Consider the following 22,680-nt stretch of genomic DNA (forward strand, 5'->3'; position numbering starts at 1 on the left):
TTGGGTGGGGATGGAGGGGCAGCGTGAGAGGGACAAGCTGACTCCCCCCTGAGCAGGGAGCCAGATGTGGGACTCAGTCACAGAGCACTGAGATCAGGACCTGAGCCAAAAGCAGATGTTTAACTGACTGAGCCACCCAGGGGCCCTTTGGGTACCACATCTAAACCACATTCTCCACATAGTCTTTCTTCAATAACTCTTGCGGCTCTTCCTTAATTAATTCTCAATAGGAGTGATGTAGAAGCTTGTTCTTTATTGACAAGCTTAAAAACCCCAGCATATCGTACCCAGGCTTACAGTAGAGATTAACCACACTTGGGCATTTGGATTATTGGTTTCAGTGGCTTACAGTTGCATGTGCTGTGTGGGTAGGGAGCTCTAAAAGACACTGGGAGCTGGGGCTAGGGGGACAGGGACTTATTTCTTCCTGCTTGCTTGCTGGTCTTGTCAAGATTGCTCAACCCCTCTTTACTTGGCCGATGGCAGCTGGTGCCCGTTGCTCCAGTCTTTATTTTCTGACTTCCCCAGAATGAGCCTCCTTCCTTCCCCTGGAGGGCAACAGTGCAACCTGGGGAGCACCTCCCCCTCAGAGGTAAAGTCTGAACCCTGACTCCTCTGACCTTCTGGTTTGTAACCACGCCAACCTCTGCTCTGGGTCTTAGCCCTAGGGATGGTGGCTGCTTCACTCAGCTCCTATCTGTATCACAGAGCTCCATTTTTAGTGTTGAAACTCTGCAACATCACTTTAACCATTTTGTTACATTTAAATCTCTATTGAAATATCTGTGTGACTTCTATTCCTATGGGATTCCCATCTGATTCAAAGAGAGGTTTGAAAAACACTCTGAAATTTGGGACAGTTATACCAGTGATTACATACAATATCTGGGCAGGTGTGAGGGTTAAAGAACAGAAAATTACTATGTAATATTTCTAAAATTACCTAATGTGTTTCAAGACAATCCAGTAATTATTAGGTGTGGTGTATGGTACCTATGCCTTGAGCGAAATGCCCACGACATTTATAAGTTTTGTTTACTAAGTGAAGACAAAACAATGAAGTAAAAAAATAAATAAATAAATAAAAAGCGGGCACCAGATCAGACAATGGTACAGTATCTCTTTTTAAAACAAGCAGAAGAAAGAAACATAAAGGTCAAGAAAAAGAGTGTTGAACAGAAAACAGAAACGGTAGATAGTCTAGTTATCTCAATATTTACACTGAATGAAAATATATTACATTTTCCTATTTCCTCATTGATATTTTCAAAACCCATAAAATATAGCTTTATATGTTTATAAGAGCAACTAAACCGGGTCACAAAGAAAAGCTAGGAATAAGGGTATTGAAGAACATATCCTGTGCAAATATATGATGAATTGAAGCAACAATGTAAATACTAGGCAGATATTTGCATTTATGGTTATATAAGGCAGAAAGCATTAATATAGATAGTTACTATATACAAATACACATAATAGGCTATCAAGAAGATGTAACAATCATAAATATGTATGTATGTGACAACATAGCTACAGTATAGAAATAGGGGGGAAGAAACCCAGAGAATTATCATGAAAAGTTTTTTAAAATCCAACTTGGTAGTGGGGGATTTAGCAAAAGTTCTCAGAAACAAACTAACAATCTTAGAAAAAAAATCAGAAATACAAGTTCTGAAAAAAGGAATTAATAAGCTTGATGTAATACATAAAGAATCCTACACCCAAGAAATAGAGAGGTGGTTCAGTCAATTAAGCATCTGACACCTGATTTTGGTCATGATCTCAGTGTTGTGAGATTGAGCCCTGTGTTGGACTCTGGGCTCAGCATGGAGTTGGCTTGAAATGCTCTCTCTCCCTCTGCCTGTGCCCCTTTCCCCGCTCATGCTTGCTCTCTCTCTCAAAATAAATAAAACCTTACAAAAAGCAATAGAGAACATACATTACGTTCAAATAATATAAAAATTGCAAAATTTGAATATATACAAAGCAACAAAACCTCTCCAATTTCAAAGAAAAATATTACAAGGATTCATTATTTTACCATGGTGATAATATATTTTAAATTAATAATAAAAGGTAATATAAATATTTGGAAACCTAAAAATGTACTTCAGCATCATGTGTATTTTAAAAATGAAGTTAATAGGGGCGCCTGGGTGGCTCAGTGGGTTAAAACCTCTGCCTTCGGCTCAGGTCATGATCCCAGGGTCCTGGGATCGAGCCCCACATCGGGCTCTCTGCTCAGTGGGGAGCGTGCTTCCCCCTCTCTCTCTCTGCCTGCCTCTCTGCCTACTTTTGATTTCTGTCTGTCAAATAAATAAATAAAATCTTTTAAAAAATGAAGTTAATAATGATAAAAGTTCCGAATACCACACTTGAGATGGATGGCTAAAATGGTAGAAAAAAGCAAATTTATATCTCAGTTTACATTTATTAAAAAAAAATAGGACACAAAAAGTAAGTTCAATAGTCAACTCAGGAAGATGATCAAGAATTAAAATTAAAAGGGGCATCTGGGTGGGTCAGTCACTTAAGTATCTGCCTTCAGCTCAGGTCGTGATCCTGGAGTCCCAGGAATTGAGCCCCACGTTGGGCTTCTCACTCAGTGGGGAGTCTGCTTCTCCCTCTGACCACCCCCCCATGTTCTCTCTCTCTCTCTCACTCACTCTCAAATAAATAAATAATATCTTTTAAAAAAGAGAATTAAAATAAACATAGGAGTTTATGTAAGAGCAAACCTTACTGATGAAAATAAAGAATTTTGAAGATCATTAAAATATAAACCTAGTTCTTGTTAAGAATACCAATAAAATAAATAAGATTTATGAGGGAAAGAAAGAGAAAAGATCTATATATAAAATGCTAAGTATAATACATTATCAAACCAAAAAAGTAGAGACTAAAAACAGAATTCTATGAAAAAAATTTGTTTTGATAAATTTTAAAGTTAGAAATGTTACTAAAACTTCCTTATGTAGAAATAGAAAATCTGAATAATAAATATTCAAGAAAATTGAATCAATGACCAAAATTATCCTACAATCAGGGAACACTAAGTCAAACAGTTTTAAAGGCAAATTTTTCCAATCTTCAAGAAATGGCTAATTTTCCTATCATGTAAAACCTTTTTGAGAACGGAAGAAGAGGGACAACTACCCAGTTATTTTATGAGTCAAACACAACATGGATGACAAAACTAGTAAAGGATGGGAGAAGAAAAGTAACTTACTAAATAAATCTCAAAAGGTAAAATAAATACAAAAATCTTAAATAATTAGTAAAGCAAACACAGCATTTTCAATATCAAACAGAAGATATTTTTCAGATAAAATAAAATATTAGCAAAAAAATTTTTTGAGAAAAATAGGAGCTTTAAATGCTAGTAGAATTAGAAAATGAAGAAATATGGTAAATTTATATGTTTAATAAATTGGACCGTGAAAAACATACAGGTAATGGTGACTGTTTCTCTCTAGGCATCAAAGGCCCTTGGACATTATCAGTATGGGAGAGTAGCATCTTTCCAGCATGTCAGAGTACAAATCTGGATGCCAGTTACCAATAGGCCTCTCCTTGAACAAGTGTGTTGGAGAAAAACCCATTTCAGATCTACTGCAGGTCAGTGCTCTCAGGGTAAAAAAAATAACTGGTCTATCCATAATTTTCTTGATTGGCACGTACACTAAAATAACTTTAACTTGGGAAATTCAACTTCTTTTATATTTGAGTATAAGATAGATTTGAATAAAAGAACAAAAGAAATTTAAGTCACAAAGTCACCATGAAATTGACTCTGTTGTATTCCCTAATATTATACGGTGGAGCTTTAAAATGGAGTTAATTTCCATTTTAGGAAGAAGAGAAAATGTCGTAGTTACAGACCTACGGAGGCTTGGTCTTCCCACCCACTTGAGCTCAGAATCTCTAGAAATTAAAAAATAGAGACTGTTTGCTGCTGAGAATATTCCTTCCCTTTCTGTACTCTAGTTAAATTCTACAAAACAGGATTTAACAAGTCCCATTGGGATACTTTATCCATTTGCTGACTCTTCACCATGTTCCCCATAGCTACTATAGGTCCTGCTACCTGGTCTTACTTTATAAATTGTATTCCTTGTGGTGACCTGATGAAAAAAATAAGATGCATGGTTAGTTGGGTCAGATGTAGTATAAAGTTTAGACAACACCAGAGAGCATGGGAAAAATATATGAGTTTCATCTGCCCTAAATACCACATAATCTATTTGCGGGGGGGGGGGTGCATGGGGCTGGGGGGACGTTGACGTTTTTGAAACTGAAATCCAAGATTGTGTTAATTGTGATATACGAAGGAGCCTGGGAGACATCCTCATACTCCTTACATTTAGGATCATGGTGGACCCCACAGTGAGTGAAGAAAGCAGCAGCAGCAGCATCTCGTCATGAATGTCCCTGTAAGAAAACCAGAGGTAAGTGCAGTGACAGCCCCTCTTCTCCAGGAGCAGTAGTTGGCAGTGTGCAGGGTGGGTCTTCATCTCTCCCCTTACACCAAACACTCAAAAACATCTTGAGAGGTGGGTGTACTGAGCAGAGAATGAAATCCTCTCTTCTGAAAGAAAACCCATTGCCTCTGTTGAGAAATTTTTCTTCCAAGAGATGGTTGGAAGAAAATAATTTCAACACTAACGTACAGATCCTGTTTACTTTATTGGCACACTTGTGCTTCACCCAATTTCTACCCAGTTTATCTCCTCATTTTTAGCTGAAAATCTGAGATACGTTGATTATCTAGCCTTTGTTCTCTGTACAACATCAGACAGGCTATAATGAAAAATCGCAATACAAAATGTAATTGCTAGTGTCTGTCAGTGCCAAATTTCTGCTATTTGTAGACTTAGCTAATAGGATAATTCAAAAGTTATCATCTCTTTTAGATACACTTACTATGTGTCATTTACTCTCCTGAATTTATTGCTGAGTTTCTTGTTTAAATTATAACAGCTGTTTGAGAGATTTGCTTGAAACCCTTTCCATTGCCTCATGAAATTTAATGGTGTTTTCATGAAATAATGGACTTGATTGACCAAAAGGGAATTTGTTACAGAAGAGGAGTGTCCTGAAGGTTTTATTTTTAAAATATGAAATTTCTTGTGGTGATTTATTTAAATATAAGAATTACCATCTTTGCAAATCCTTTTAACAGTGCTGTCATTCCAGCCAGCTGGTAATATACACCAGCAGACATGAACTGCCTTATATGACATGAAGCAGGACATAGACTATGTTCAGTAAATATCTGTGGATTTTAGATTTTGTCTTTTAGGTATTTGCAGGTAGGAGGAAGATGAGGTAATCATTGGTCCTTCTACTTGGGCTTATTGTGTGTCTTCATCGTATGAAATCTTAGAAATAGCTTTGTGATCTTCATTGGCTCTAGTTAGCGCAAGAAAGTTGAACTGAAGACTAACACTTTTCTATACATTTAGGGCCAGTGAATCCTATCGTTGGAAGGGACCTTAGCATTCTTCTGGTTCAACACAGGAATGTTATCTTGAATAGATGGTTGGTCAATTTCTGATTTAAAACATTCACTGACTAAAGCCCACCTCCAATAAAACAGCTAGTTTTCAAGGAGGTGATTCCAATTGTTACAGCTATTTTTTGAACTAAGATAAAATCATCCTTCAATAATTTCTACTATGAATTCTGATTCTGTCTTTGAAGCAAGGCAAAATGTTAATTGCTTTTATTTATGAAATCTTTCAAATATTAATAGAAAAGTTGAATGGGAAACTGATAGATAGGAACTCAATTATGAATTCTTCTAGGATTCTTATTTTAGTGAAATTCAGATGAATTCTGGACTGAAGAAAGATATAGAGTTAGACAAAATAGAAACAATGGCTTAAAAGTTACAATGATTCAAACTTCAGAGTACCTACTCTGTTATGGAAAGATTCTTTTAAAATTTAATAAGCCACAAAAACCTAAAGATTCATGATAAATAATAATAATCTTTTATGTAGTGTTAAACTATAAAATATGCTAATGATCCTATGACTATGACTCCATAGTCAGGGCTCTTGCTCTAATCTTGAATAGGGACCAGTACTTGTTAGGTCCCAGGCTATGATCCACCCTGAAATCATTCAACCAACATTTTTGCTAATTAAGTAGAATAAAATAATATAGAAAATACATTTCACCTAATAAGGACACAAGGATATGTATGTGTGTGTGTGTGTGTGTGTGTGTGTGTATACACTAATGCATGTATGTACGTAGTAGATATTTCTTACTATGGGATGTGGCAAAATATTTGGGAAAAACTAGATAGGTAGGTAGGCAGGTAGATAGATATAGAATTTAAATGTAACATAGAGTATAAGAGGGGTGACAGAGGTAACATCCTGATGATGAGAGAACACAATCAGAAAGGAATATCTGTAGGTACAAAATCAAAAGATAAAGGTCTCCATTTGAAATCTAGCCAAAGTCGTGGCAAACAGCCTGCCATTCTCTTATTTCGTTCAAGATTATGCTCTCAGTAAAGATCTCAAGGCTAAAAAATAATTAATATATTGAAAGCACAAATTCATGGGAAAACCTAATGAAAGAATCACTGGCATGTACCTTCGCTTCTTCCCATCCTCATATGTGAACACACATGAGCCATCCTGTGATAGAATCATTACAAACTGAGGGAAGTACCCAGTCTTATGAAGGCAATTTAAGTATTATTAACATTTTGTACTATGGTGAAAGTTGGTCAATAAACATAAGATTTACTGAAGACTGTAATAGAATGCTAGGATTTAGCTTATTGCTGTGGAAAAAATTTCCTTCTGTGTCATTTGGAATGTATCCTTTTCACTTAGTAAGTGACAAACAGGACAAACATCTCATTGAAGATGTTTTCTTAGGAAATAAATGATGACACACAGAGGCCCATCCTGTTTAAACACTTCCCTCAGGCATTCAGACTTGGTGAGCTCTGTTATCTCTTTCACAGGGAAATGGGGGGAAATCAGACCTCTGTCACAGAGTTCATCCTACTGGGATTTCCCCTCAGCCCAGGGATTCAGATGGTTCTCTTTGGGCTCTTCTCTCTCTTCTTTGTCTTCACCCTGCTGGGGAATGGGGTCATCCTGGGGCTCATCTCGCTGGACTCCAGACTGCACACCCCCATGTACTACTTCCTCTCCCACCTGGCCATCGTCGACATAGCCTATGCCTGCAACACCGTGCCCCAGATGCTGGTGAACCTCTTGAAGCCAGACAAGCCCATCTCCTTTGCTGGCTGCTTGACACAGACTTTTCTTTTCTTGACTTTTGCTCATACTGAATGTCTTCTCCTGGTGGTGATGTCCTATGATCCGTACGTGGCCATCTGCCACCCCCTCCGGTATTCTGCCATCATGAGCTGGAGGGTCTGCATCACCCTGACATTGACTTCCTGGATTTTAGGAGTCCTCCTGGCTGTAGTACATCTAGTGTTACTCATACCATTGCCCTTCTGTGGACCCCGGAACGTTAACCACTTTTTCTGTGAAATTATAGCTGTCCTCAAGCTTGCCTGCGCAGATACTCACATTAATGAAATTGCGGTTTTAGCTGGAGCAGTATCTGTGCTGCTGGGACCATTCTCCTCAATTGTGGTGTCTTACATGCATATTCTATGTGCCATCCTAAAGATTCAGTCAGGGGAGGGACGCCAGAAAGCCTTCTCCACCTGCTCATCCCATCTCTGTGTGGTTGGACTCTTCTATGGCACAGCCATTATAATGTATGTTGGGCCCAGATATGGGAACCCCCAGGAGCAGAAGAAATACCTCCTCCTCTTTCACAGCCTCTTTAATCCCATGCTCAACCCCCTGATCTATAGTCTGAGGAACAAAGAAGTCAAAACTGCTCTGAAGAGGATGCTTGAAAAAGAGAGAACATCATGAAAACCTGTAGAATAAAATAACCGAGTTTAAATGGGCCTGAGAAATCATCTCATCCAATATTTACCAGGATTCATAAGGGTGCTCTAGGGCATCCTTTTCATCTTCAGATTTTCCTACCACTCTCTCCCCAAAAGATCATTCTACTTTCCTCCCTCTGGCATTGAAAGTCAATGTTATACAAGAAAATGAAAATAACTTCCTGCTAGCTGCACTGTAGACACACTTTTAAAAATTATATGAAATATTCTGAATAAGAGGAAATAAGTTTGTATATTTTTCTGTAATCAGGGCTAGTAGACAACATTTTATAAAATAAAGCAAGGTATTGTCAGAACGTTTAAGATACAGCAATTGGGAGAGGTTGATAACATGATAATTTCAATATTTGAAATTCAGCAGTTGTCATCTCCTTCAAAAATAAGTCTACTTTTAAAATGAAATTCCTGTATAAATTCCTATGATAGCAATATTTTCTTAGGCAAAATCAACAAGTAGGGAAGAGCATGAGCCATGGCTTCAAGGGAAAGAGAATGAAAAATGTAACTGTGATGCTGCTACCAATAACAAAAAACCCCAAAGGAAGTCTGGCTAGTAAATATATGGACATTGGAGCTTTCTCTGTTATTTGTTTTCTCTGCTTGGGGAATGGAGGTGGTGATACGTGGAGGAGAAGAGAGCAGAATGGTTGGGTCATTTGTCTCCAATGGGAAGTGACCAACACTTGGAGAAAACTTCCTAGCAAATGAGAACAGACTATAAAGCACTTAAAAACACTGGATAAAATATTTTAAAAACCATAATTTTTAAGTACACAGCTGGGCTTGCAAGAGCATAAATAAAATTCTCAAAGGACAAAGATAAGGCATAATCACCAACTGAGTGGTGAGACTGTAAACCAGCACCTGGCTTTCAGGTCACTTTGAATCCCTAGGACTCCAGGTTGCAATGACTGCAATAGGCCCATGAGAGATACAGCTTTCCCTTCTGGAAGGCAGGAAATTAGAATAAAGACTCCTTCATGAAACTGGACCCTTCCTCCATTACCATCGGGAATACAGTAATAAGCAGTTAATTGAAAAGCTAACTTCCCAGTGGAATCTACAGAAGTCAGAGGACAGCGGGAGAATACCTTTAAAGCACTGAAAAACCGAGGTCACTCAAAAATTTTATATACAAAAGAGTACCCTTCCAAAACCCAAATGAAATAAACACATTCCCACACAAAAACAAAAATAAAACCAACAAGCAAACAAATGAATTTGAGTCTTTATTACCAGTAGGTCTACACTGCAAGAAATCCTAAAGAAATCCCTCTTTCTAGCTGCAGGAATGCTCCCTGATCATAATGGGTATAATTTTTTTTCTCTAAATATTAAGAATATTTAGTTTATCTTTGGTTTTCAAAAATGTTACTGCAGTATTTCCAGGTATCTTTTATATCAATTTATCCTGGTTGTGATTTGCTGAGATTTCTGCATTCATGGGAGCATACTTCATCATGACTGGGAAAGCTCAGAAATAATTTCTTCAAAATTTGCTTTTCTCCCCATTATATTTTTCTTTCCTCTTGAGAATATGTTAGAATTTTTTTACCACACTCTTTCAAAAAATCTTTCAGATTCAACTTCATTTTTCCATTATTTTTCTTTTTATGTTTTTATTTGATAGTTTTCTGTCCATCTTAATATGAGATCTTGGTCCTGCTCTCCATTGGAGACAATCATCTGTTAAATTCATCCAGTGTTTTTTCAATTTATTATATATTACTGTTTCAGAATGAATATTTTATTCTTTCTGTAGATTCTAATACTTCACTGAAATATTACATTTTTTATTCTTTATATTTTTATTTTCCTTTCCTTTGACAAATTATAGTTATTTGAGTTTTTATTTGTAACTTTAGTATCTGTTATATCTGGTATCTCTACTGTTGACTATTTTACTTCTTGATTATTGATAACTTTTCCTTGCGTTAAATGATTCATTTTAGAAGCTATAAATTATGTCAGAGCCCTATAAAGATTATTGATGTGTTTTGTTTTTCCCTGAATAAGCAGTGAATTTGTTGAGGACCACCTTGTTTCTCTTGGGGTTCTATTTTAAGTTGGCTAAAACTAACCAATTTCAGTTTTACCCCTACTGCCCAGGCATCATTTCTGTGCCTACACCAAGGTTTTTATGATGAGGTCTCCATCCTGGCTAGATTGTACTCTAAAATCCCCTGAACATTTTGCAACTTCTGAAGTTTCTATTCAGCTCCCTTCAGCTCCTCTCGGTTCTCCTCATCTTTTGGCACTTCAGCCATTGTTCTCTGTTAGGTTTCAGCATCCATGTACTTAGGATTAAGAAATGCCTAAGAAAATTCCCAGCTCCTCTCACAGAGTTCCCTCCTCTTCCACATATCTAGGCCAACTCAATTCCCAGTTCTCTTATTTTTCTGTAACTCCAGTTTCTGTTGCTTGCACCCAGCAAGACTGCCCCTTTCTGCTTGGACTCTATTTTTACAGCCACTGTTTGGGAATATCTTCTGGAAGAAAGCCTTTGTGAGTGTGGGCTCATTTTGTATATCTCTTTTCCTCAAGGAGCACAACCCTGTACTGTTGGTGTTTACTTCCTAAACACCCTCATCTAAAACCTAATTCATTTCCAGTTATCTTAGCAACTTCACCTTGCTCAACAAATCATTAAATATTATCAAATAAAAATTTTGTGAGAAATCGATCTCATTAATGGTTAAAGCAGCATGAAAATGATTTTGCCAGTTTGAAGAGGCATTTATATGTAATTCACCCAAATGGCAAACTGCTCCAGTTCACAGTTTTGTTTTTAGTACTGAAGTCTCTATTTATTGGCAAGTAAGAACTGGGGCAATATAATCCTGAACCATATTCCAAAAGATATGATTCTGAAATATCAAGTCATGAACTTGAGAAGTAAATGTTAAGGAAGTTGATTTGTGGTTGTTAATCATAGATACCGTGTGATAAGTTTTCATTGTCTGAAAAGCGAGTAATTAGCTGGATTGGACTGAATTGTGTTCACTCAAATTTATATGTTGAAATCATGGTCCTGTAATACCTCAAAGGGGGACTTTTTGAAGATGGGGTTTTTTAGAGGTAATTATATCAACATGAGGTATTTAGAGTAGCTCTAACCAATACGCTGGTGTCCTTATAAAAAGAGATTAGGACACAGACATAAATATGTGAAGACTCAAGGAAACAGTAGCCATCTACAAGAAGACAGACTTTGGAAGGAACCAACATGGTCCACACCGAAATCTCAGACTGACTACTAACCCTCGGGACTGTGAGAAAATAAACTTCTATTGTTTATGCATCCCATACTGTGGTATTTTGTTATGGCAGCCCTAGCAAACTAAAAAAGAAGTGAAATAGCCAAATGAATATTAATTAGCAGACAGCTAAGCATTGTTTGGTACAAATCAGTTACCGAAGATACCATTTAAGCAGCTACTGGAAGATACTTCACCATGACAAAGAGTTTATTTTAAGTTTGGAACAACATTTTTTTTTCGTAATTGTGAAAGTCTTTTATTGAGGTCTTTTGGAAAGAAATAACATCTCTAGTATCATTACACAAAACTAATATCTTAGATATTTTCAAGTTAATGTTCATTTTATGAAAGCACAATGAGGGGCGCCTGGGTGGCTCAGTGGGTTAAAGCCTCTGCCTTCAGCTCAGGTCATGATCCCAGGGTCCTGGGATCGAGCCCCGCAGCATCGGGCTCTCTGCTCAGCAGGGAGCCTGCTTCCTCCTCTCTCTCTGCCTGCCTCTCTGCCTATTTGTGATCTCTGTCTGTCAAATAAATAAATAAAATCTTTAAAAAAAAAAAAAAAAGAAAGCACAATGAGCACAACAAGACTATTTATAAATTTGCCCAGCATTGCACTTCTCTGAGATGCTCTAAAAGAATCATATAAGCAAAATTTACCTTAAAAATTAAAGTCATATGAAAGTAAATACCATTATGGGCAGCATGGATGTATTTTGATATATATCTATTTTTATATCTGTATCTCTATATAGATGCAGATATATATATTCTTCAGTCACCAAACCATGTTGATGATTAACAGATTGAATTCAAAAGAGAAAAAAGGAATCCCATCCATGCTAACTCTTCCCTAACTTCATGTTTTAAACACCAAGCGCAATAAAGTTTGGAGAAGTCGTCAGAAACCTAGTTATAAGGTTTCTAAACATACAAGAGTTAGATATGTGAAGAGCTAGAAAAGTTTCTTTACATTTTCTAAGCTTATATGATGTGAAGAGTAGCTGTATGTTATCTGTGGAGACAGGAAATATGCTTTTTCTTCAAAAAATTATAGGCACCGTTCAATAGAAATAATGTAGTAAAGATCACCAAAGTCCTCTGCTCCATAAAGAAAGAAGTACAATGACAAATTTGTAGAAATCGGCTCTTTCAGAACTCGGGGTGGGGGATGCAGGGAAGACAATAATCTGGGGAATGTACATGTAAGAACTGCTGATCTTGTTAAGAACCATGAACTTTGGGATGGTTCAACTTGCTGTGTTTCCATCACAAACTCCCCAGCTTTGCAGTATCCTCGAAAACCAACAGCTACACAAATGCATCTCTGCAGTCTCTGGAGGGAGAAAATAAGGTTGAAGCAGTAAAAGAGCAAAGAATTGGTAAACTATTAAAATTAAGTTGATATTAACCTAAATCATATTATTATAAATTAAAATGGCAATCATAATCCCTAGGGGTATCCACTAAGATACTAGGGGTATCCACTATATATATATATATATATATATATATATACACACACACACACATATATATAGTGTTTGTGTGTGTGTGTATATATATATATATAAAGAAATGACAAGAGAATTAAAGAAACAAGAGAATTAAATAGTGCACTACAAAATATTTAACAAAAAGAGGCCAGTAATGAAGGAAAGAACAGAAGAACAAAACACTGTAAGATATATGGGGGAAAAAATAGCAGTTAGTGTACAAATGTTGATGTGGGGTTGAGTGCACCTGGGTGGTTCAGTGGGTTAAGAGCAGGTGGCTCTAGAGTTTGGCTAGGTCATGATTTCAGAGTCCTGGGATTGAGCCCTGCATGTAGCCCCTCATGTCAAACCCCCCCCCACTGAGCTGCAATTTGGGAGTCTGCTTCTCTCCAGCTCCCTCTGCCCCTTCCCACACTTGCTCACTCTCTCTAGAGTAAATAAATAAATCTTTTAAAAAATTAAAAAATAAATGTTGATGTTTTGGGCGTAGAGTCTAGGTAGGTCTTAGATCCTGTACTATTACACTCTCATCCAAATGGTGGAATTAAGACTAAATTTTATCAACATTGGAGAATATAATTAACACTTTGAATTAACACTTTAATTAGCAGTAAAAAATTACACAAAGTTATAGTAATCACAAAAGACAGCTAGAAGAAGGGAAGAGAGAAAGAATAGAAGATATAGGGGTATAGAAGTGCATTTCTTAATGTATACTGCGGAACGGTCTCCATATAAAGCAGGCACTCTCTCAAAAGCAACAGAGGGAAGGCATGAGAGGAAGCTTATAATTGGGGTCTTCTAAGTGGATTTGAAGATGTTGAATTTACTCTTTTGAGATAGGAGATCAGTGGGCACTGCTGATTCACACTGATGTGCACTAGGCTAACATTCGGTCTGGAACACTGCATTTGGGAAGAGGCCTGGTGGGACATACTAACTGAAGTGTTATCAGCATGAGAAATGTAGTGAAATCCTTGGGACTGATGAGGTTCCATAGAAAGTGGACAGAAAATAGATACAAAGAACAAACCTTGAAAAATGCCAGTCTTCATAGGTCGGGGAAATGAGGAAAAACCCACCAAGGAGACAGAAAAGGAGCAGTCAAGAAGGTAGAAGGACCACAGGGGGGGCAGAACATCACAAGAGTGGAGGGAAAGGAATGCTTCAAAGAGAGAGCACTGTTGGCTGAGTTATATGGTGCTGGCAGGTCAAGTCGGATAAGCACGGAGCACTGGTCATTGGGTTTAAACAAAGTCAAGATAATTAGTGTCTTTGAGAAAAAGAGTTTCACATGCTGACTGGATGTGTTCAAGGGAATAGGAGCAAAGACATTTGAGACAAATTGCTGGAGAGAAGTTCTTGAGTAGGCTGGAGGGATGGGACTCATAGTGTAAGTGGTGGGTTGTCCTTCATGAGGGTCAAAAGCAGTGACTTCACAGTAACAGCAGAGGAGTTGGGAATGAATGCAGATCCAGGACCCTGGTCAGTGTTTTTGTTAAGATTGTGAACTATTATCTGATAACTTCTGTGTTCCCAGTGACTCTCAGTAGCTGGGACTGTGGGTGGGCAGACTCATGGGAGGTTTAAAGAGAGAAAATATGGGGAAAAATCGTCTTGGAGAGAAGACTAGGGAAACAGGATGAGTTCTGGTGGCATCAAGGCCAAACTGATGTGAACAGTCATGAATTTAAAGTGGCCTGAGTCATCAGGGTTATGTGTTTTTCTCCAGATTTGTGGAGCCGGGCAAAGCCATCCACCATTTAAATTCAGTCTAACACCTGATGGCTTAGAACAGAAGCATTACAATTACCTCTGTAAGTGCAGGATGGAAAAAGAAATCTTTTAAAAAAATGGACAATTTAGGGGGTGGCTTACAACCAAAGGAAGACAGGAAAGTACTGAGGGAATAGGATTCAATCTCTGAGTTTCCATGTAGAAATAAATATTTACAATGGAAATTTTTGATAATTCCCTTTACAGTAACACTTTTCAGCAGACAGAGATTATTCACTCCCTAGGGAGGATATAGTCCTTTGAGGTGCTGCCTTAACAAGCCCCATGGGGGGCACCCATATATCATAACATTTAAACCATTCCAAGAGGGGACATTGAAGCAGGCACACTTGAAAATCAAGTCCATAAGAAGTCTGAATATTTGAGGCTTGTACTATGTGACATAAGCCATCAAATATGACTCGTGTCTGTTACATTTTCATGCCAATGTTCTCCTGAGTAGGATCACTCATGCCATTCTTCCTGAGTTCTCATTTTTCTGCATAAGCAAATGTACACAGATGCATACACGTGGGTAACAGAGCTGGAGAACTCTGCACAGGTTTTACACTGCTCTGTAGGGAAGCCGTAGAATGGTGGGAAGACACTTTGTAATGTGTTCCCTGGATGCCACAGGTATGCCTCTGGGGAATGGGTTGTTTTTAGGTGATCAGAGTATATAGCCCTCCCACCTAGCCACCTCCTGAGCAGCCCTGAGTACTGTCCTCTTGGTCAAGGTAGAAAGGATACCTGGGACTCATCATCCACCAAACCCACTTCACGGAGTAGGTGACTCATTTGCTCATCTCTGTGAGTTTTCCTGTACATTCAAGCCGAGTTTAAAAGATATACCAGAAATAGCATCTCCCTTTGTATAAATCATTATAGAGAAACTGGTTGATGAGTAACAGAAGAGCAAGGCAGAAGGATGGCAGAAATCATCAGGTTTAAAGAGAAGAAGAAGCAGCCACTTTTGTGAGACCCCTTTCTCCCACTATGCTGGGGATCTCAGTCATACCAGTATTACCACTACGCTGTCACAAGCCCTCCTCAGTCTCACCTATGGGAAGAGGCAGGTGGAATTAGAGGTCTGTGACTCATGGTATCAAACCGAAAGGGGCATAAGTACCATCTAGTCCATTTGCCTCTTTCTACTATTGAAGAAGTTGAAGCCAGAGGTCTTACACAATTTTCCTTGAACTATCATTTCTTCCCGGGCTGCACTATCTGATCGTACCACATCTTAGAAATATCTTCCACCAGGGAAGGGAGAACACGGGGGGCTCCTTTTATATGCTGCCCAGGAAGGAGGTCTTAATCAGTGGCAGGGAGAAATCCTATTGTTATTTGATAAATTTCCATTATTATTTTTTGTTAATCGGTAAAGCCGGAAGAGGTTCCAGATTAGCTTTTTCTTAGTTGGTGTCTCAAGCTTGCTTTTCCAGGATGGTAGTCCTCATCCTAGGGGTGAGGTTCCCTAGGGGAACACGTTGATCCTAGAATGGAATTATGTGATCACTTACTTACTTAGGAACTAAGTATAGATGGTGGAAATATGGTAAAACACACACACGCACACACACACACACACAACACAAAAAAACACTACTACAGAGTTTCTCTGTTTCACCTCTGTTCTGTATCTGGCACCATATTCAGTGAAAACATTTGCGCTATAAAATTTTAAAAATTTAGGGGCGCCTGGGTGGCTCAGTGGGTTGAGGCCCCTGCCTTCGGCTCAGGTCATGATCCCGGGGTCCTGGGATCGAGCCCCGCATCGGGCTCTCTGCTCAGCAGGAAGCCTGCTTCCCCCTCTGTCTCTCTGCCTGCCTCTCTGCCTGCTTGTGATCTCTGTCAAATAAACAAATAAAATCTTTAAAAAAAATTTTTTTTTAATTTAAATGCTCTTTACTTTTTAAGTCACTTTTGAGAAGTGTGGCTTTTTTTCAACAATGGAACTAAAGTGAAAATGTGTTATTCTTAAATTTAAAAAATGCAAAAAGAAAAATAGGAGAATCCAGGTCAGTGGGTGTAATATGATGTAATGAGATGATCTTCTCTTTGTTTGGATTCTGTGTAAGGAGTATTTGCTACATTTAGGATCCTCTCATTTGTATTCTGACAGGTTGGTTTTCAGCTCTCATATTTAGATCTAAAACCTCCCTGGAATTTATGTGGTGTATTATGTGAGGTAGGGGCCATGTTCTCACTTTGTTCCACACGGATAGTTAACACATTATTAAATACCAGTGCCACCTTTGCCGGAGATGGTTGAGTGTGGGTATACAAGTGCATGCGTGTGTTTCTGAATTTACAAGTTAATCAAATTTTTCCACTGATCTGGTTGTTTATCTTTGCCCCAAACACATGTTGATTTAATTACTGTGGCTTTATGATAAATGTTGGCGATGGAGTAACTGCTGCCTCATACTTCCTTCTCAAGATTTCCATGGCTATCCTTGACCTTCTGTATTTCATATACCATTAAAATGAGATTATTAATTTCCACACATTAAAAAAACCTGCTGGGATTCTGATTTGAATCTCATTGAAAGTACAGATCGATCTGGAGAGATTTAGAACTTTATAAATCATCTAATCTGTAAACATACACACATACAAATATCCTTCATTTTGTCCATTGACCTTGAATTCAGAGTTTTTATAAAATCATTCTTTGATTTCAAGAGTTTACCTATGATTTTTTTTTTAAAGATTTTATTTATTTATTTGAGAGAGAGAAAGCATGTGAGAGAGAGCAAGAGCATGAGTGGGGTGTTTTTATTTTTTTTTTCCAATTTTCTTTCTTTCTGTCTTGTGATTTTGAATTTTTGTTGTTCTTCACCCAGCTCCATGGACCCTGCATATATACTAGGCAATATATAATACAGGAGTGTCTCGGTCTCTGCTGTTCTAATGAGAGAGCCAGAAAGCGTACTGACTTCTTTATGCAACAGCCCAATAGCTGTTTTATATCTCCTTTTATACCCAAACACTTAGTTTCAAGCAATCATATTAGTATATTCTATCTCCCAAAACTTGCCTTGACTCCGTAAGCGTTGCAGGTATAACATTCCGCTTTCATACTTGGAGCATACATGTTTCTGATTCATTTCTGGTGTTGCAAAAATGATCTCACTGTAAGCTTTGGCTATCTATTTGGGGGTTTGTATTTTATATTTTGATTTCTCATCTCCATGTGTTAGGAACTCCTCTTGAGCACAGATCTTTCTTCTTTTTTTTTTTTTAATATTTTATTTATTTATTAGTCAGAGAGAGAGAGAGAGCAAGCGAGCACAGGCAGACAGAGTAGCAGGCAGAGGCAGAGGGCGAAGCAGGCTCCCCGCCGAGCAAGGAGCCAGATGTGGGACTCGATCCCAGGTCGCTGGGATCATGACCTGAGCTGAAGGCAGCCGCTCAACCAACTGAGCCACACAGGCATCCCCAGATCTTTCTTCTTAATTAAATATACAACCAGTAGTGTAGTACAATGATAAAATTGTTAGTGTCAATTATTATTGTTCATATTTCTGGGAGAAAATAGAAATTAGTGGAAGCAGAGGTAAATGAAAGAGAATCTGACCCTATTTCCTTATTAGCTTCAGCTGATTATTGCTTACAATGAATTTCAAGAAATGACATTTCTTCTATTTTTGAAAAGCAGCCAGAGACCCTAATTTGTATGTGAAATCAACTAATTGTTAATATTGGTCAATAACTAAATTTATTAGATATCTCTAAAAGCAAAATGTACAGATCAGTATCACAGACTTTGGCCTAGATCAGATCCATGAATTACCGACTTGTGGCCTTTGCGTAAATTCTTACTCTGTACGAATGTATCATTCCTTTCTCCTTTTCTATCACTCAGCTCCAAAAATCCCGTGCTAAGTGCAGCATTGTACCTCTCTGCCAAAAGAACATGGGAAGCAATCAGACATGGATCACAGAAGTTATCCTGCTGGGATTCCAGGTTGACCCCAAACTTGAAGTTTTCCTCTTTGCGTTCTTCTTGCTATTCTATAGCCTCACTGTGATGGGGAACGGACTCATCCTAGGGCTCATCTGGCTGGACCCCAGACTGCACACCCCCATGTACTTCTTCCTCTCAAACCTGGCCATTGTTGACATGTCCTATGCCTCAAGCATTGTCCCCAAGATGCTGGCAAATCTTATAATGGAGACAAAAACCATCTCCTTTGCTCCATGCTTATTTCAGACATTTTTGTATTTGGCACTTGCTGTCACAGAGTGTATGAGTTTGGTAGTAATGTCCTATGATCGGTATGTGGCAATCTGCCATCCCCTCCATTACACTGTCATCATGAGCTGGAGGATATGTACTATCTTGGCTGCCACTTGCTGGATATTCAGCTTCCTCTTAGCTCTGGTCCATATTACTCTCATTCTGAGGTTGCCCTTCTGTGGGTCACAAAAAATCAACCACTTTTTCTGTCAAATCATGTCAGTATTCAGATTGGCCTGTGCTGACACTAGACTCAACCAAATTGTTCTCTTTGCGGGCTCTGTGTTTGTTTTAGTCGGGCCTCTCTGCTTGGTGCTGGTGTCCTATATGCACATCCTGTTGGCCATCCTGAGGATCCAGTCTGGGGAGGGCCACAGGAAGGACTTCTCTACCTGCTCCTCCCACCTCTGTGTGGTGGGGCTCTTCTTTGGCAGCGCCATTGTCATGTACCTGGCCCCTAAATCCAGCCATTCTCAGGAACAAAGAAAGATTCTATCACTGTTTTACAGCCTTTTCAACCCTATGCTAAACCCACTGATCTATAGCCTGAGGAACTCGGAGGTGAAGGGTGCCCTGAGGAGATTCCTGGGGAAGAAGTCATCAGTGTGAGGGATGGTTTGGAGTATTTCAAGACTGTGAGCTTTTTCCGCATGGTTCTGGGTCCTTGAATGCACTTTTTTGTCCCTTAATTCAACAAACCCAGTACTCTTTATCTTTGGATTTCTTAAAAATGAGACTATAAATACTCTTACGTTTTAAATCATTGATACAAAACCTGAGATAAATAGTATGAAACAGAAAATCACAGTCTAATGAACAGAGATGCAAAGAGCTTAAAGAAAATATTAGTAAAATAAGTCCATAAAATAACAATACATTTTGATAAAGTTTTATCCTCCAAATGCAAGAATTATTCAACATTAAAACAATGAAAATAATTTGCCACATTAACAAATTAAAGAATATGTATCAGTAGATCCAAGAAAGTGACAAAATTCAACATCAATTCATGATAAAATTCTTTACAACCTAGTATAACAGTAAGTATTCTTTAGAGGATCTACCAAAGAACAAAAGAACACATATAATGAGTATAATACTTACTGGTGAAATGCTAGCAGATTTCCCAGTAAGTTAAAAAATAAGACAAAGATGTAGACTCTTACCACTTTTTTCCCTTGTTTTAACTTTTTTGCTAGAAACCCTGAAGAGTATAGTTAGACAATAAGAAGAAATATATGATTTGTGTGCATACACACATTTGACAAGGAATAAATGAATTGTGAGTATATACAAAATAACTGATTATATATGTAGGAAATCTGAACTGTAAGAAAGTTAAGCAAAGTAGCTTGATATAAAATCAATATGAACATGAATTACATTTTTAATATAACAACAAATAATTAAAGTGAAATTTTACACAATGTTGGTATAGACTACGGGACTTACTTTTGAAATACTTAAGAATAAATGTAACAATATACAAAATAAATTTAACAATATACAAAAACTATAAAGATACACTTAGAAAAATTTATTGAGTCCCTATAACAACTAAATACACAGATGTACAACATACGATATGCTGACTTCTTGGACTGGGAAACATAATATTACAAAGATTCCATCTCCTCAAACTGATTAATATATTTAATGTAATCCTAGTCAGTATCCCACAATATTCCAATGGTGTGGGTATGTGCAGAACTTCACAAGCTGATTTTAAAATGCAAAGGGCCAATCCCAGCCCGAACACTATTTAAAAAGATAAAGGACAAAGTGGGAGTATTTAGTTCTCCTGATAATAAAGTGTACTAAAGTGCCAGTAAATAAAACAGTGTGTTGTTCATGCAGGCGTTGACCAATAAATAAACCGAACAGATACAAAGCACAGAAGCAGACTCATGTCTCTATAAAATGACGCTTGTCATGTTAAAGATGTGGCAGGGCAGTTCGGTGGGGAAAGGAAAGGGTTCCTCGTAAATGCAGCTGCCACAATTGAGGAACCGTGTCAATACTCAAACAGACAGAAAACTCAGTTCCCAGTGTTTTCAAGACCTTAATGTCAAACACAAATTGTACAAAAAGCTTTTAGAAGATAAGAAAGGGAGGGCCTTTAAAATAATATATACAAAATTGTTAGCCCCCAAAGAAAACATTGATAAATTTGACTAGATTGAAATAACGAATGTCTATCAGTCAATAAAGAGCATAAAAAGAGTGAAAAGACAAGATGCAGAATCCTCTCCTACCACTCTTCTGATTTATCAGGTTTCAAACCTCACCTCCTCAGAGACCAGCGTATTTCAGAGTCTCGCCTGTCTGCACTAGGTGACTTTCTACCCTATCACTCCAGTTTATCTTTGTACCCAAATCACTTTACAAAATAAACAGACCTAAGGAATAAAGGCAGAATGGATCTTTTTTCTTTCCTGGACATATGGTAGATGAGGCATTTTCAGGTGTTTTGGTGGTAGAATTTTCTGACATATCAGTATTTCAAACTGATAAAGAACCAAAGAGAAACTCTTTTTGCCTGTCTTTCCCTCTTTATCAAGAAGGAAGATCTTTTCTGGAATTACTCCCCCTTGGCAGATTTTTCCTGGTATTCCGCTGGACAAAATTGGGCCCAATGCTCATCTCTAAACATCTCTGACAAAGACAATGAGATGAGAGCTTGGCTTTGATCCCTGTGGCTCAGAGTGAGAGCCACTTTCTAGATAAGTTTACTACCTGATACCTCAAGAATATCAGTACCAGCTCAGCAAGGAAGAGGTAATGGCCATAGGACAACCAACAGTATCTGCTAAATGGTTCAAGTTGTGAAGCAAGACTTCTTGAATCTTCAGTGAGAAACTCACAGTAAAGCATAATGTTTAAAACTTAATGGCTGGGTGCCTGGGTGGCTCAGTTGGCTAAACGACTGCCTTCGCCTCAGGTCATGATCCCGGGGTCCTGGGATGAGCTCCGCATTGGGCTCCCTGCTCAGTGGAGAGCCTGTTTCTCCCTCTCCCTCTGCTGCTCTGCCTGCTTGTGCTCTCTTGCTCTCTCTGTCAAATAAATAAATAAAATATTTTTTAAAAATAAAAAATGGCTACAACCTCTAAATATAATGAAAAATTGTTATATCAAAGAGATTGTATTAAGAATCAGAAGATTACGGGGCACCTGGGTGGCTCAGTGGGTTGAAGCCTCTGCCTTCAGCTCAGGTCATGATCCCAGGGTCCTGGGATCAAGCCCCGAGTAGGGCTCTCTGCTCAGCGGGGAGCCTGCTTCCCTTCCTCTCCCTCTGGCTGCCTCCCTGCCTACCTGTGATCTCTGTCTGTCAAATAAATAAATAAAATCTTTAAAAAAAAAAATCAGAAGATTAAAAAGGCTCTGAATTAGAATAATTTAGTTACATAGTAGGTACTTTTTCTTCTGCTAGATTAAAAAATATATACACTTAAAAATAGCATGAGAAGTATGAACCAATTTTCACTAAAACTATCTGTCTACCCTTCCCTCCTTTTATTTCTCTAAACATACGGAGATATATGGGAGTCAACTAACAAAATGTGTGGGTAATGTATTTTTATGAATTGCTTATTTTCATTTGGGGAAAATATTCCTTTTACACAAAATAAGAAGTCAAAATACTTTCCTAAAACATCATGTGGTTACATTTTATTAGCCCTGAATCTGTATATTTACTTCAAGAAAGCTCTGGGATACTGAGTTATTTAGCCATAGTAGTTACCTCCAAGTGCTCTGTTATGGAATAATTTTAGATTTTCTATGTACTTTTCAGGATTGCTTTTTTACACATGGAGCTCATTTCCTATTTACCACAAAGAATTCCATTTTTTCTCCTAAAAGTGGGTAGAGAGAGGCTGGTAAAGAAGCATAGAGACTTAAAGAAAGAAGGTAACATGAATGCAGCTCTCCTGTTTG

At 38.0% G+C, this 22,680-nt stretch overlaps 2 protein-coding genes across 2 annotated transcripts in view; both read left to right on the plus strand.

The window, feature by feature from the left end:
* Positions 1-6,998: 6,998 nt before the first annotated feature.
* LOC308352111 (uncharacterized protein) overlaps positions 6,999-22,680 on the plus strand; it is a gene marked incomplete at both ends in the record, with an annotated part of 28,124 nt that continues 12,442 nt past the window's right edge. The window contains one exon of the mRNA XM_080818168.1: positions 6,999-7,921. Within this exon, the coding sequence (XP_080674294.1) occupies positions 6,999-7,921 (923 nt within the window). The remainder of the gene's footprint in view (positions 7,922-22,680) is intronic.
* Positions 18,421-19,353, plus strand: LOC308352068 (olfactory receptor 2A12; the record flags this gene model as incomplete). Its single annotated transcript, XM_080818117.1, has 1 exon — positions 18,421-19,353. The coding sequence occupies one exon, from the start codon at positions 18,421-18,423 to the stop codon at positions 19,351-19,353; it is 933 nt and encodes a 310-aa protein (XP_080674243.1).

This window comes from Martes martes (assembly GCF_963455335.1).
Source record: "Martes martes genome assembly, chromosome: 11".
Lineage (NCBI taxonomy): Eukaryota > Metazoa > Chordata > Mammalia > Carnivora > Mustelidae > Martes > Martes martes.